The sequence below is a fragment of the Rhizopus delemar genome, genomic scaffold (genome assembly GCF_000149305.1).
Source record: "Rhizopus delemar RA 99-880 supercont3.12 genomic scaffold, whole genome shotgun sequence".
Lineage (NCBI taxonomy): Eukaryota > Fungi > Mucoromycota > Mucoromycetes > Mucorales > Rhizopodaceae > Rhizopus > Rhizopus delemar.
In genome coordinates, this window is record NW_027137838.1 from 621,725 (window position 1) to 633,807 (window position 12,083).

The window sequence follows — 12,083 nt, forward strand, 5'->3', positions numbered from 1 at the left end:
GGTACAGTCAAAGTGACTTCGTTAATAAAGGCCTAAGCTATCACGTCTTGATAGATTGTATTCATCCAACTTTTGACCTGCTTTAATCTGTAACTCGGTTTCTTCATTCAAAAGGTGAATCACTTCCTCATCGCACCACAAGATGAGTTCAGAAATCTTTTGACGTACATCCCAAAGGTATTTTTGCATAGGAGAATAGTAAGCACCCGTGTCATCCTTTTCATTCTTGTACTCGGTGGGAGATGGGAAACCAGGTAAATCAGGGTAAAGCTCACGTGCCTTGACAAGTGCATCATACGCATTGTTAGGAAAATACACTTTACCTTCACCCATCATGGATTCTTTTAGACTAGAAGATCTTAGTTCAAGGATACCTTCTAATATTGAACTATCCGCTTCCTTTAATAATTCCTTGACCTTCTCCAAGTTTTCCATGTCTTCAAATTTCTGTGTTATAATTTAGGACACACAAGAAGATCATAAGCTGGCTTTTTTTTTGTTTTACCTTTTTCGATTGCTCTTTACAATCCTCAACGGCTTGTTTTAATGATTCTTGATTAGAAAAGACATCACCTTCCTATCATAACAAATAAGTTTTAAATCACATCCGGAATCCTTCTTCTTTACACTGTCCAGCAGCTCAGTCAATTCTTGACGATAGACTTCTAATGTTCTGTGATCAACCGAATACTTTTCATTTTCAGTCTCCACTTTCTGAATCTTGTCTTTTTCTACTTGAACTTTATGCTCTGCTTCTCTCAACAGTTCATTTGACTTTTTTATTCCCTTTTGTGCTCGATCTTTTTCTTCTTGTAAAGAACACTATTTGGATGTGTTCAACACAATTCTAACCCATCACTGCACTTACTGTCAATTTTAATAATGCCCACTGAAAAGTCCATGAATTCAGATTGATCCATTCCGTTTCCCACATTTTACTACATCACAAATCCATCAGTACTCCTTCTATTGCATGGCCTGATCACTCACACTTTGGCCGCTGCTTCTTCAAGTTCGAGATCAACAGGATCTTTGGCTAATCTCAACTTTTTAATTGCTAAAAGGTTTTCAAGATAAGGTCTTTCTACGTGAGAAAGGTTGGCAACAGCATGAACAAGTTCATTTACTCGAGACATGATAATAGACTAAAAATAAAGAAAAGAAGAAAAAAAAAAAAAAGAAAAAAAAAAACGAGTTGCTTGTTTTAAACTCTTCTCACGCACTTTTTTTTTTAAAAAAAAAAGACGGGAAAAATGGAACAAATAAGGTTAAAGCTGGGACAAGGATTGTGAAACCAAAAGGTAAGGATAATCAAAGGGTAAATGAACATTGACATTGATCAAGAAGCTTTCGAATCTATGATGGAAGAGATGAGTACAATCCAGTGTGAGCCTGATGACTTACGCGTTGTCTGCTTGTTCTTGCTTGAAGAGATGAGAGTAAATAAAGTCTTGTTTGAATGTTTCAATTTCCTGACTGTAGAAATCAAATTCAATAGAGTCCTTGTTTCCTAAACTTTTCACTTTTTCATTGTAATAGTCATACACCGGTCTATCCAGTAAAAGGCCCGTTGCGGGTGCTTTTGGAATGTTTAGACTGATTTCTTTGTTCAATGTCATTGGGATCATTGAAAGTGATGCGTTTGTATGCACACAGAGCATGGCTATAGCTAAAATAAAAAAAAAAGACAGCAGGGTGAGTTACATCATAAAGAATGTAAGTTTGGTTTACAAATCATCTTTCGTATCTGATGAAGCATAAATGAACTTCCGTGTAGCTTGACACTGATCCACTCCATGCCTTCGATCAATTTGGGATCACTCACATCAATCTGTTTGATATGTCTCTGGGTTGATTTCTCTGGGTTTTTGGATATCGTATAATTATGGAAATCATGTGTGCCTATAAAGAAGGAGAATGCTTGCTTGAATTTCTTTAGTCGCTCTTGATCCACACGATAATCAAGTAAGATGGAAGGATCCGTGGGTGTCACGTAACGAACAAGAGATGAGTCTTTGGTGAGTATCTTGATATCCTTATCTGAATCTGGTGTCTCTTTTAACAAGATCGGTTTCTCTCTTGCTCTGAGTGTATAAGTGGGTAGCAAGTACTCATAGATTCTTGAATCACACTGGTTCTTTGCATGAAAGCCTCTTGGTGTTTCCACAAAGCCTGTTCACAGTATGATCAACACCTTTCTCCCCTTTTTATACTTTACTCTATTTACCCCACACTCTAATGTCTTTTGGTAACAAATCATTTATTTTGTTGATCAATTGAGGATCTTTTATGATCATCTTTAAGGAAACCACATTACATGCTGCATGCACACCTCTGTCTGTTCGTGCACACCGAATCAACTGCACTTTTCTTGGATCTACTGCATTTGATGGTGATACAGCACCTGCTTCACAAAGTGCCTTGAATAACACACCTTCAATCGTATGTGCCTTGGGATTTCTTTTGACAGAGTCAATATAAATGGATATAGTTTATGTGATCATCTGCTTACAGTTGCATTCCTTGATAATTGGAACCATTGAATCCCAACAAAAGGGCTACTTTCTTCTTTGGCTGTCGTTTTTCTTCAAACGTCACTTGCTCAGAAAGGTTGGCCTGACGCGATTGGACATTCCAGAAATGCTCTTTACGTATTCTTGACGTTTGTAAAGTGCGATCTAGACAAGATCGTGTAGTTGAAAATAAGCGATGACATGATTTGTACATTCCTGAAAAGAAGCAAAATTTTTATAAAAAAAAAAAAAGGTTACTTAAATGAATTTTGTTTGCTTTGATCTCAATTTCAAAAAAAAAAAAAAAAAAAAATAAGCAGAGGAAGGATTATTGTAAGAGAGACAAGGTATTACTGAAGATCTATCAATATCCCGGAAAGTGTGCAAGTTACTTTTTTAGGTATCAAAGTTTAAAAAGTACCGAATAAAGTCTTTTGTTTGGTAAACTTTTGATTGATGATTGACACAACTCTAACATGTAACCAAGTCAATTCACACAATAAGCTCTGATGAATCCCAAGCAAGTCTGACAAACATAGTATCTAGTCAATTCTCTGTAAAAGTATGGTTATTATTACAGTGCTCATAGTATTTTTCTTTTTTTTCTTTACTTGTAATTTTGCTTTCTCAAACTTGACATAAAAAACAATCTCGACATGGAACATGTCAATATCAGAGTACGTTGCTTATTAAAAAATTCACTGCCCCATATTCTTAACGTAAATTTAACAGCATCCATCTTGTTTTAATGTGATAAAAAGCAATGATTTACAAGTGAATGAAAAACTAAAAATAAATACAATGAATAAAAAGGAAGAATAACTTTTAGTAGCCATAAAAATTGTAAATGGACATAATAAGAAGGGACGGTTAATTTCAACTTATTTTGTAGTAAAATAAGAAAAACAGGCATTTAAACAATGACACATGTTAAAAGGCAGCCGCTTACAGAATGAGCAGCATAAAAAGATGATTACTTATTGGCTTTTGATGTTTATTGATGATACTTTTTCTGCTTTGTTTTAAAAAAGTAATTAATCTAGAATAATAATAAAAAAAAAAGAAAACATTGGTATTTACCAGCTTCATTCTTTTCTTTACTGCGGTTTAAACTCGATGTTGATCTACTTTAAAGATTCAATATTTATTTTGGCATAAGTGATCAAAAGTAGCAGTATGTAACTGAAGAGAGTTACACGAACTACTTTATGCATCTACTATGATTTGTATTAAAAGCCTTTTCTTATGCAAAAAGACCTTGTTTTCTGCGCAATCACTCATAAAAAAAAGCTTTATTTTTCATCACTGGCTAAACTTGTCCAATGATAAACTTGCGAAATTTAGTCACATTTAAAAAGAATATTTACCTTTTTTTTTTCTTTTTTCTTTTTCTTTTTATTCTTTTTTTTCTTAAAAAAAAATGGCCAGAACTAAACAAACTGCTCGTAAATCAACTGGTGGTAAAGCACCCAGAAAACAACTTGCTACTAAAGCTGCTAGAAAGTCAGCACCTACCACTGGTAAGTCTTTTTTTTTGTTGGTTGATCGCAGCAATAATAAATACGATCATTAGGTGGTGTGAAGAAGCCTCATCGTTATAAGCCTGGTACAGTTGCTCTCCGAGAAATTCGTAGATATCAAGTAAGTAATGTTCATCTTTTTACATTTTGAATTAACCTCCTCCCTTTTTTTCTTGTATAATAGAAATCAACCGAACTTTTGATTCGTAAACTTCCTTTCCAGGTAAAATGAACTTGATAGGTTTGTGTTCATTGACTCATTTTTTTATAGCGTCTTGTAAGAGAAATTGCTCAAGATTTCAAGACTGATTTACGTTTCCAATCCTCTGCTATTGGTGCATTGCAAGAAGCTGCGGAAGCCTATCTCGTTTCACTTTTTGAAGGTTTGTCTATCTATTGTATTATGACACAGACTTTTCTCATGAATTATTATTAGACACCAATCTCGCTGCTATTCACGCAAAGAGAGTAACCATTCAGCCCAAAGATATTCAATTGGCTCGCCGTCTTCGTGGTGAAAGATCTTAAGTCCAATAAAGATATCTTGGTTTTTTTTTTTTTTTTATTATTAGCAATAAATATCTATAGTATTTTCACATCATTTGTATTTTACACTACACACAATTAGGATCTGCATCAAGCAGCCTTTGATGTATAGCTCTAAGTGCAATCAATGCATGCTCTTCTTTTACGACACATGAAATATTAATTTCTGAAGCACCTTGTGAGATTATTTCAATGCTAATCCCTGCCTCAGCTAAAGAAGTAAACATTTCACCTGCTACACCAATCGTGTTTCTCATCTGTTTTCCTACAAGTGATATGATTGCCATATCTCGAATGATGTCCACCTAAATTGCCCATTAGCTTTCTTTTCTATTTTGTATTGTTTTTTATTACCGTTCCCAACTTTTCTAAATCGATCAAAGCCTTCCTTAAACTCTCTTCTGTCACATCGGGAGACAAAGCCATGGAGACATGCATTTGAGAGGTAGAAATCAAGTCTACAATAATATTATATTCATCCAAGGCTGTGAATATCTTTGCCAAGAAACCATGGCTGACGTTTTTACGGTTCGATTGAACGTTCAAGACACAGATCTTGTCCTTCACGGTCACTGCAGCTGGGCGCTTTAGATGCAGTGCCTTGTCTGGCCTTATGAACTTGTTGGCACGGTCCGGGAAGATGACGGAACCTGATCCGGATGGATTTTCGACATTTTTGATACGGATAGGGATCTCTGCTCGAATGACTTGCTCCATGGTGAAGGGGTGAATGACCTCGGACCCGTAATAGGTCAATTCAGCTGCTTCTTCAGGAGTAACGACGGGCAAGAGACGAGCTGTTTTGACTTTTCGAGGATCAGCAGTAAATATACCATCGACTTCTTTCCATATTTGGACTTCTTGGGATCTTAAACCAACCGCTGCTAATGCTGCACAAAGATCTGTATACCCTCTTCCGATACTATTCAACAAACTTCCAGGAACATTACCAAAAAATCCTAGAATCAAGATGAATGTCTGTGTATTTTGTTTGGTTCATTTCTATTACCTGTCAATACAGGCACACGATCTCCGCAATCATCAATGACTTGTTTCAATCGCTCGGCAACATAATCATAAAATGACTGATCTAGAGTGGTAAACTCTCGATGAATAATATTATTTAATACCACAAGCTGACTATCGATACCCTTTTCATACATCTTTAGTTACATCACAACTGAATCTTTGTGTATTCTTTACCCTATCTTTTAATACAGCAGCAATAATCGTACAAGATAGCCTTTCACCCATGCCAACAATAATATCTCTTGATCTTGGTGATATTTCATCAATAATCTTTGATTGATTTAATATTGGGGTTTAAATGGAATAATATGTTATCGACATTACCTCTGCAGCCTCTAGAAAGGATTTGAGCTTTAAACATTCTTCATCTAACTGAGCTTCAACTGATGACAATATTTCTGAATTCTTGATACATGCTCTAGCTGCATCCAAATGATCCTGTCTTAGCTCTTTCACAATATTCAAATGTTCAATGGATCCTTCTGTAAGTGCCTCTTCTGCTGCTCGTAATAATCTTTTGTTTTATAAGAAATACCATTTTTAACTTTGTGTGTCGATTTACGCTACCTATTCGTAGTTCCTTTCTCTTTTGTATCTCCACTTCTTGCCGAACAAACAATAGCTATCCGATTGGTATCAAGATAGGTCCTGACGACGAAAAACGATCAATCTGATTGCTTTCAATCCAAATGTTGAAACTCTTACGGTATTATGTTTTCTGCAATTTCATTCAAGAATTTGCCTACGCTTGTTCCACCATATTTTTGAACAATCCACGGTAGATGAGGTGAGTTCTTTCTAAGCTTTGTTTGCATGTCAAATAATAAAAGAAAAAGAGACAAGTTGATCAGCGAGTAAAAAGAAAACATCAAAAGGAATCAAGTTTGAATGTCAGCATCAAATCAAATTGGTTTATCGCAAAGATGATCTCTCTTTAGCTGCATTAATTACTTTTTTAAACGTAATTTTCTTACACGTTGACTGGATATATCCATTCTCCGTCATCAGTTATCTAAGCCTACACACACACCATTTCTAGAAATCATTGAAAATAGTCCAGATGAAGCAGATGGGACAATTGATTGTATTCAATCTTTATAAGAAAAAGAAAGTGTGACTTTTATTTATGATGCTTATAGTGCACACATCTACTGTATGTCTAGCTCGCTTTTCTTTGGCTCTAGTATTTGATTGCAATGATGAAACCTAGCACCTCGTAGCCTAAAGAAAAGAAGGAGGCATGAACGCATTCTATTATTTGCTACATATATTTAAGCTCTAATATAGTTCAATCTGTAAAGAAGCGCTTTGGTTACTTTTTCTGCAGGCAGCATTTTATTCCCACGTATAAAGACAATCGGCTCAGGTGAAGGGAGCGAATGATATAATGATTGTTTGTTTCTAAGATACTTTTAGAAGGATGGCAAACTGAAAACAAGCAATCTATTCCTGTATCCTCATCTTACATACCATACTTATAAAATCGCGTTTATTTGACCTAGTTAATCTTCGCGCAATATTTTAAAATTGGTATAAAAAAAAAAAAAAAAAGAAAAAAAAAGGGGGAGGCTAAACTTTTGACACAGGAAAGTTCTGCTTCTCGTTTCAAACATATGATTACATAATTCGTCAGCAAAGAAAGGATTATTATGTCGCTTTCATAATAAGAAAAAGGGAAAAAAGGCGGGCCTCACACGGAATATCGCGTCTTAAAATATACAAGAAGATACATAAATATTAAGGTTTATTTGAAACCGCTTGTCTTTTTGCGACCCTCAAGAGAATGTGATCGGTTAAGAACAACTAGAATAACTTGATGCCTCCTTTTTTTTATGAAAACTGACATAATGCTTCATACATTTTTTTCATGTTACTACAATGACAAAAAAGCAAAGGATTATTGCACTATGCTCCTTTCAAATCATGATGAATATTTAGTGTTGTATAAATACTATTTTGTTTCCGATTCATCCACTTTTTCTTTTCTCTTCGTTTGCCTTACATCCGCCCTATACCTTCACATTCCTTTATCTTTCTGAAAAGAAACAGCCCATCTATTGTTTTCATCTTTTTGGCTCTTTTGAATGACTCTTTCTGGTTCCAATTCTTTCATGACAGCTGAACAGGACAATTCTGTTCGATACAGCGCACCACAAGAGCTACCTTTGACCAGACACGGCTCACAGTCAGACCTTGAAGCTCGTCCTGTAAACGAACGATTGAAAGGACAAGTCTGCGAATCCCAGGGCGACGACTGGAAAGAGACCCGTTCTAGGCGATCTTCAAGATCAGATGGTGTAGGGTCTGGCCATACCATCATCAATGATCCTGCCGCTTACCAAACGAAGCCGGGTGATATAAGATATCCTACCGAGCATGATCCGAATCCATTCGAATTAAAAACTTATCCGACCGCATGGATCGTCCTGTCTCTTGTCGTCTTGCTGCGTACAGCTGTGGCCATCTTTGGCAGTACGTTTAGCCCGATTCCTAAAGTGATTGCTGAATTTCTAGGTGTTTCCCTTTCCGAAATCAATTGGTTATACAACATCATGGGTATTACCTATATCATCATCAGTTGCGTTACCAGTTGGTTATATGAAGCCATGGGTGTCAAATGGTCGGTGAGTACATGTCATCCGATCCTTTTGTTTTGCTATATTCATTTTGTTTTGAAAAAGCTTTTTGCTGCAGGTATGTTCTTGACAATCGGTTGCTGGATTCGGTGGATCGCTGTGAAAATAACCCCTCCTTCTTTTGGCGTTATGATGCTTGGTCAAACGATTGCTTCCATTAGTGCGCCCTTGAGTTTGAACATCATGACTGTGGTAAGATGTCTATTTTTAGTGAATTAAAATGCAAAGCTCTTACAAGTACTAGTTTTCTTCCTTATGGTTTACAGAAAACAGACGAGCCACAGCTAGTGTTTTTATTGGTAAACTTTCTGAAAATTAAAAACGGAATTCTTGATCTAACCCATGGTTCCTTTGCAGCATCAAATTATGGTGGTATTATTGCTATGTTCCTTATGCCTGCTATAGCCACAGGTGCAGACAAGATTGAAATCACGGTAAGATAACCACATATATGCATTATTTTTTATAGAATAGCTAAACAGCATGAAAAGGTCATCACGGTAGCAGTTATCTGTACAACAGCAACTATTCCTTTCGCATTCACTCCAGCTAAACCCAAGACACCTGCTTCCTTACCACCGTTAAGAGAAATTGATCCGGACAGCGGAAAAGAGATCAAGATATCACTGCTACAAGGAACCCTTCTTCTTTTCAAAAACCCTCACTTTTTGATCATCTTTGTCATTCACGGTTTAAATATTGGGCTGTCTATTGCTTGGAGTGGTCTGATGAACCAAGTGATTTCCCCTTATGGTTATACAAATGGTGAAATCGGTAATATCGCTGCCATTGGTGTTGTGGGAGGATCGATCGGTTGTTGTAAGTGCTCAGAGATTTGTCAATAACAACCCTTCACATGTTCTCTCTTTTGCATATAGTTGTCGCCGGTCCGATATTGGATAGAACAAAGCAACATAAAATTTTGCTTAAACTGATGTCACCTGTCATCTTTAGTACTTATCTGGCATTTATTTTTATAAGTAAGAAACCAACGAGTCTAATAGTAAAAAAAAAAAAAAAGCCTAAAATCAAAACCTGAACTCCCTCTTTAGTTAAAACTGAAGCCTTTGCTGCAATTTTATATGTCAATTTTCTCAATCAATTTTTTTTATCATTTATTGTCCCCATTTGTGTAGAACTTGGTGTAGAAAGTAAGCATTTTATTCAAGAGGCCCTTTGTACTCACTCTCTTTTATCCGCAGCTACTTACCCAATCACGAATTCTATTCCTACCTCTCTTTTATGGCAATTGGGACAATTGATTGGTTTTATTCTTGTCATCATCATGGACCAGTTTCGAGAGCCGGAAGGGTCGCCCAAGAACAACATGTATAGGGCCCTTGTTTTTCAAGCTGGCCTTGCTGCTATTTTAATGTTCTTTGCCTTGATTTTTGATGGTCCTATGGCTCGTACAGAAGCTCTCTCCAAGATGACAGAAACAAATTTGACAGAAAAGCTCCCAGTAAACTTTGATCAAAATGTTCAATTTTCTGGTTATGATAATGTGTCCAGTGATACGATTCAAGCTGGTGGCAGAAGCGAGCCAAAGCATGATGCTCATATTGTATAGCTCCTTTCTCCTTTTTTTTTATGACTGTTTATTGTTATTTGCAAAGAGATATACACACACACAAAAAGCAAAATAATAATCTTCAGTATCGTGTGTCTTGGCTATACTTTTAGAATGATGACTTGGACTTTTGTCATTTAAGTTTTTTTTTTTTTGTCTTTTTTTAAAAAAAAAACTGGGGGGATATCAAATGTACATATTTGGAAAAAGCAAAACAAACATTATACAATTAAAGCATAGAATGATGGCCCGTGGTCTTTTTTTTATTTTTATTCAAACCCAAAGGATCGTTTCACTAACATAAAGTACAAATTTTTCTTTTTGTACTCTAGTCTTTTTGAAACAAGAGGCACAAGGGGGGAAAAGAGCGCTGTTGTAATCTCTCCTTGACTGTTTCTTTTTTATTTGTTTATTAGACAGACTGTATAGACAAATCTTTTCAAACTTGAATCCAACTCGATCAAAATGCCAGGAATAAGCGTATTGAACACACTTTGTGCTACACAAGTGCCTTGTGTTGCTTTCGATTTGCTTTGTTTTATCATACTTTACAATGTCACCATTGTTTTGATATCTGAAAAGGAAATTTTACAAGGAGAGTAAGTGGTAGAATAGAGATATGAACAAATTATCTTTATTTTTCTTTTGTATACGACGTCCATACAAATAAATTAAAATGAAAATTACATGCTGCTGACATAGGTTGAGGATTGTGAGTCGGATGAGGGGGTATTCATTAAGACAGGAGGGTTTGTGTATTTCAATGACTTGAAATGGCAAGGTGATGGCTGTGGTATTGGTATCGATGGTGTCTCACAGGGTGATTGTGACATGGAAGAATTTTGTGAGATGGCTGGTGTATCTGGAAATTTTTGTTGCTGAAAATAGCACGAAGAAGATCGACTAAAGTTAGCCATGACAGCCATCACTGAAGGAGCATTCATCATCATATCATTGCAGCACAAATCCGGATCGACCCACCTTGGCAGATGTGCCTCTGCCACTTGGTGCGATGTACGCCACCACTGCGTACGACGGACGGAGAAGTTACTGGGTTGGTGACAGGTTATCGGTCGAGGTTTCTTTTCTTTTCTCTTTTTCTGTTTATTGTTCTGCTGATCGTTTGATTCAAACGATAACTCTAATAATATATCTATTTGGGAGGGGTTGTCATACGAAATATACTTGTTTAGATGTTTATCGTTTCGAATTGCAATCTTTGAGAAACCACTGACACGTAATTTCTCAATGTACTTGTTTGTAGCGTGATCGAGTTGGAGCCATTTGTCCTTTTCCCACTCGACTTCATAAATAGCCTTTGCGGGATTTAACATACGTCGACAGTAAAATTTGCGACTGTCGTGCGGTGTGATGGTATATCTCAAAAATTTTCGAAGTGGTATGATCTCTTTGCTATTGTAAATACTTGTACGACGACTATTCTGAGAAGCATTATCCCCCGGGAGGCACCCGAGAGGTTCGTAAGTTTCGGTTTTGTTGCCAACATGAGTAGCAGTGGCAGTCGTATCAAAGCTATACTTCAGTTCCTCCAAATCTCGTTCCTGAAATGGCCCACAACAAAACAAGGATGAAAGAAATCTCTTGAATGAAATCAATGCTCCTTTCAACTGCCGATCTGTCGAAGGCGAGACCATTTCAGGTGATATTTTTTCTTCTCCGCTGTAGATGCATTCATGGCTATGCTGAGGATCTGATTGATTCGAATGAGTCTCCATGGAAAATACGAGTTTCAAAGCAAAAGAAAAAAAGAAAGTAAAAGAAAGAGTCGGTCATAAAAAATTTTAAAGGCATTGTTTTTATATGCTTGCCATCATGTTTGTACCACAATAATCATTGGCAGATTTCATCATTTTCTTTTTTTTTTTCAATGACTTTGCACTACAGGATCATTTTCTCAAATCAAGAAAAAGTTGTTTAAAAAGACAAAATAGTCGCGAAAAATTCCCAAAAGATAAACAACCGGCTGACAACATCTACTCACTTTCTATGCTTTTACAAGGCTAAATGTAAAAAAAGAAGCGATTGCTTGAAGCTTTTTATTCCTTAAAAGAGGATTGATATTTGATTCTATTCCAAGTGGATATAAACCTAAAGTTGACAACACATTTTAGTAATGAGACAAGGCAAGCAGTCATACTCTGGACAGAATGCGATCATTATGAGATATCAAGCCCCCAAGCTAGCCAAAAACATTCTGAGTTCTAATCATGGAACACAAATGGCATCATTTCCTTCGCATGCGAGCGTT

At 36.3% G+C, this 12,083-nt stretch overlaps 5 protein-coding genes across 5 annotated transcripts; 2 read left to right on the plus strand and 3 right to left on the minus strand.

Moving 5' to 3' along the window:
• Nucleotides 1-21: 21 nt before the first annotated feature.
• Nucleotides 22-2,297, minus strand: RO3G_13519 (uncharacterized protein; the record flags this gene model as incomplete). Its single annotated transcript, XM_067668103.1, has 8 exons — nt 22-447; nt 506-577; nt 628-822; nt 993-1,145; nt 1,296-1,356; nt 1,405-1,669; nt 1,732-2,172; nt 2,228-2,297. The coding sequence occupies 8 exons, from the start codon at nt 2,295-2,297 to the stop codon at nt 22-24; spliced, it is 1,683 nt and encodes a 560-aa protein (XP_067524204.1).
• Nucleotides 2,298-3,933: 1,636 nt separating this feature from the next.
• Nucleotides 3,934-4,561, plus strand: RO3G_13520 (histone; the record flags this gene model as incomplete). Its single annotated transcript, XM_067668104.1, has 5 exons — nt 3,934-4,033; nt 4,087-4,154; nt 4,218-4,256; nt 4,305-4,416; nt 4,470-4,561. The coding sequence occupies 5 exons, from the start codon at nt 3,934-3,936 to the stop codon at nt 4,559-4,561; spliced, it is 411 nt and encodes a 136-aa protein (XP_067524205.1).
• Nucleotides 4,562-4,909: 348 nt separating this feature from the next.
• Nucleotides 4,910-5,833, minus strand: RO3G_13521 (uncharacterized protein; the record flags this gene model as incomplete). The annotated part of the gene is made up of 3 exons (XM_067668105.1): nt 4,910-5,538; nt 5,589-5,730; nt 5,783-5,833. The coding sequence occupies 3 exons, from the start codon at nt 5,831-5,833 to the stop codon at nt 4,910-4,912; spliced, it is 822 nt and encodes a 273-aa protein (XP_067524206.1).
• Nucleotides 5,834-7,692: 1,859 nt separating this feature from the next.
• On the plus strand, nt 7,693-9,814 carry RO3G_13522 (uncharacterized protein; the record flags this gene model as incomplete). The annotated part of the gene is made up of 6 exons (XM_067668106.1): nt 7,693-8,232; nt 8,406-8,436; nt 8,511-8,543; nt 8,719-9,063; nt 9,123-9,224; nt 9,381-9,814. The coding sequence occupies 6 exons, from the start codon at nt 7,693-7,695 to the stop codon at nt 9,812-9,814; spliced, it is 1,485 nt and encodes a 494-aa protein (XP_067524207.1).
• A 683-nt stretch (nt 9,815-10,497) lies between these two features.
• RO3G_13523 (uncharacterized protein) lies at nt 10,498-11,469 on the minus strand (the record flags this gene model as incomplete). The annotated part of the gene is made up of 1 exon (XM_067668107.1): nt 10,498-11,469. The coding sequence occupies one exon, from the start codon at nt 11,467-11,469 to the stop codon at nt 10,498-10,500; it is 972 nt and encodes a 323-aa protein (XP_067524208.1).
• Between the last annotated feature and the right edge of the window lie 614 nt (nt 11,470-12,083).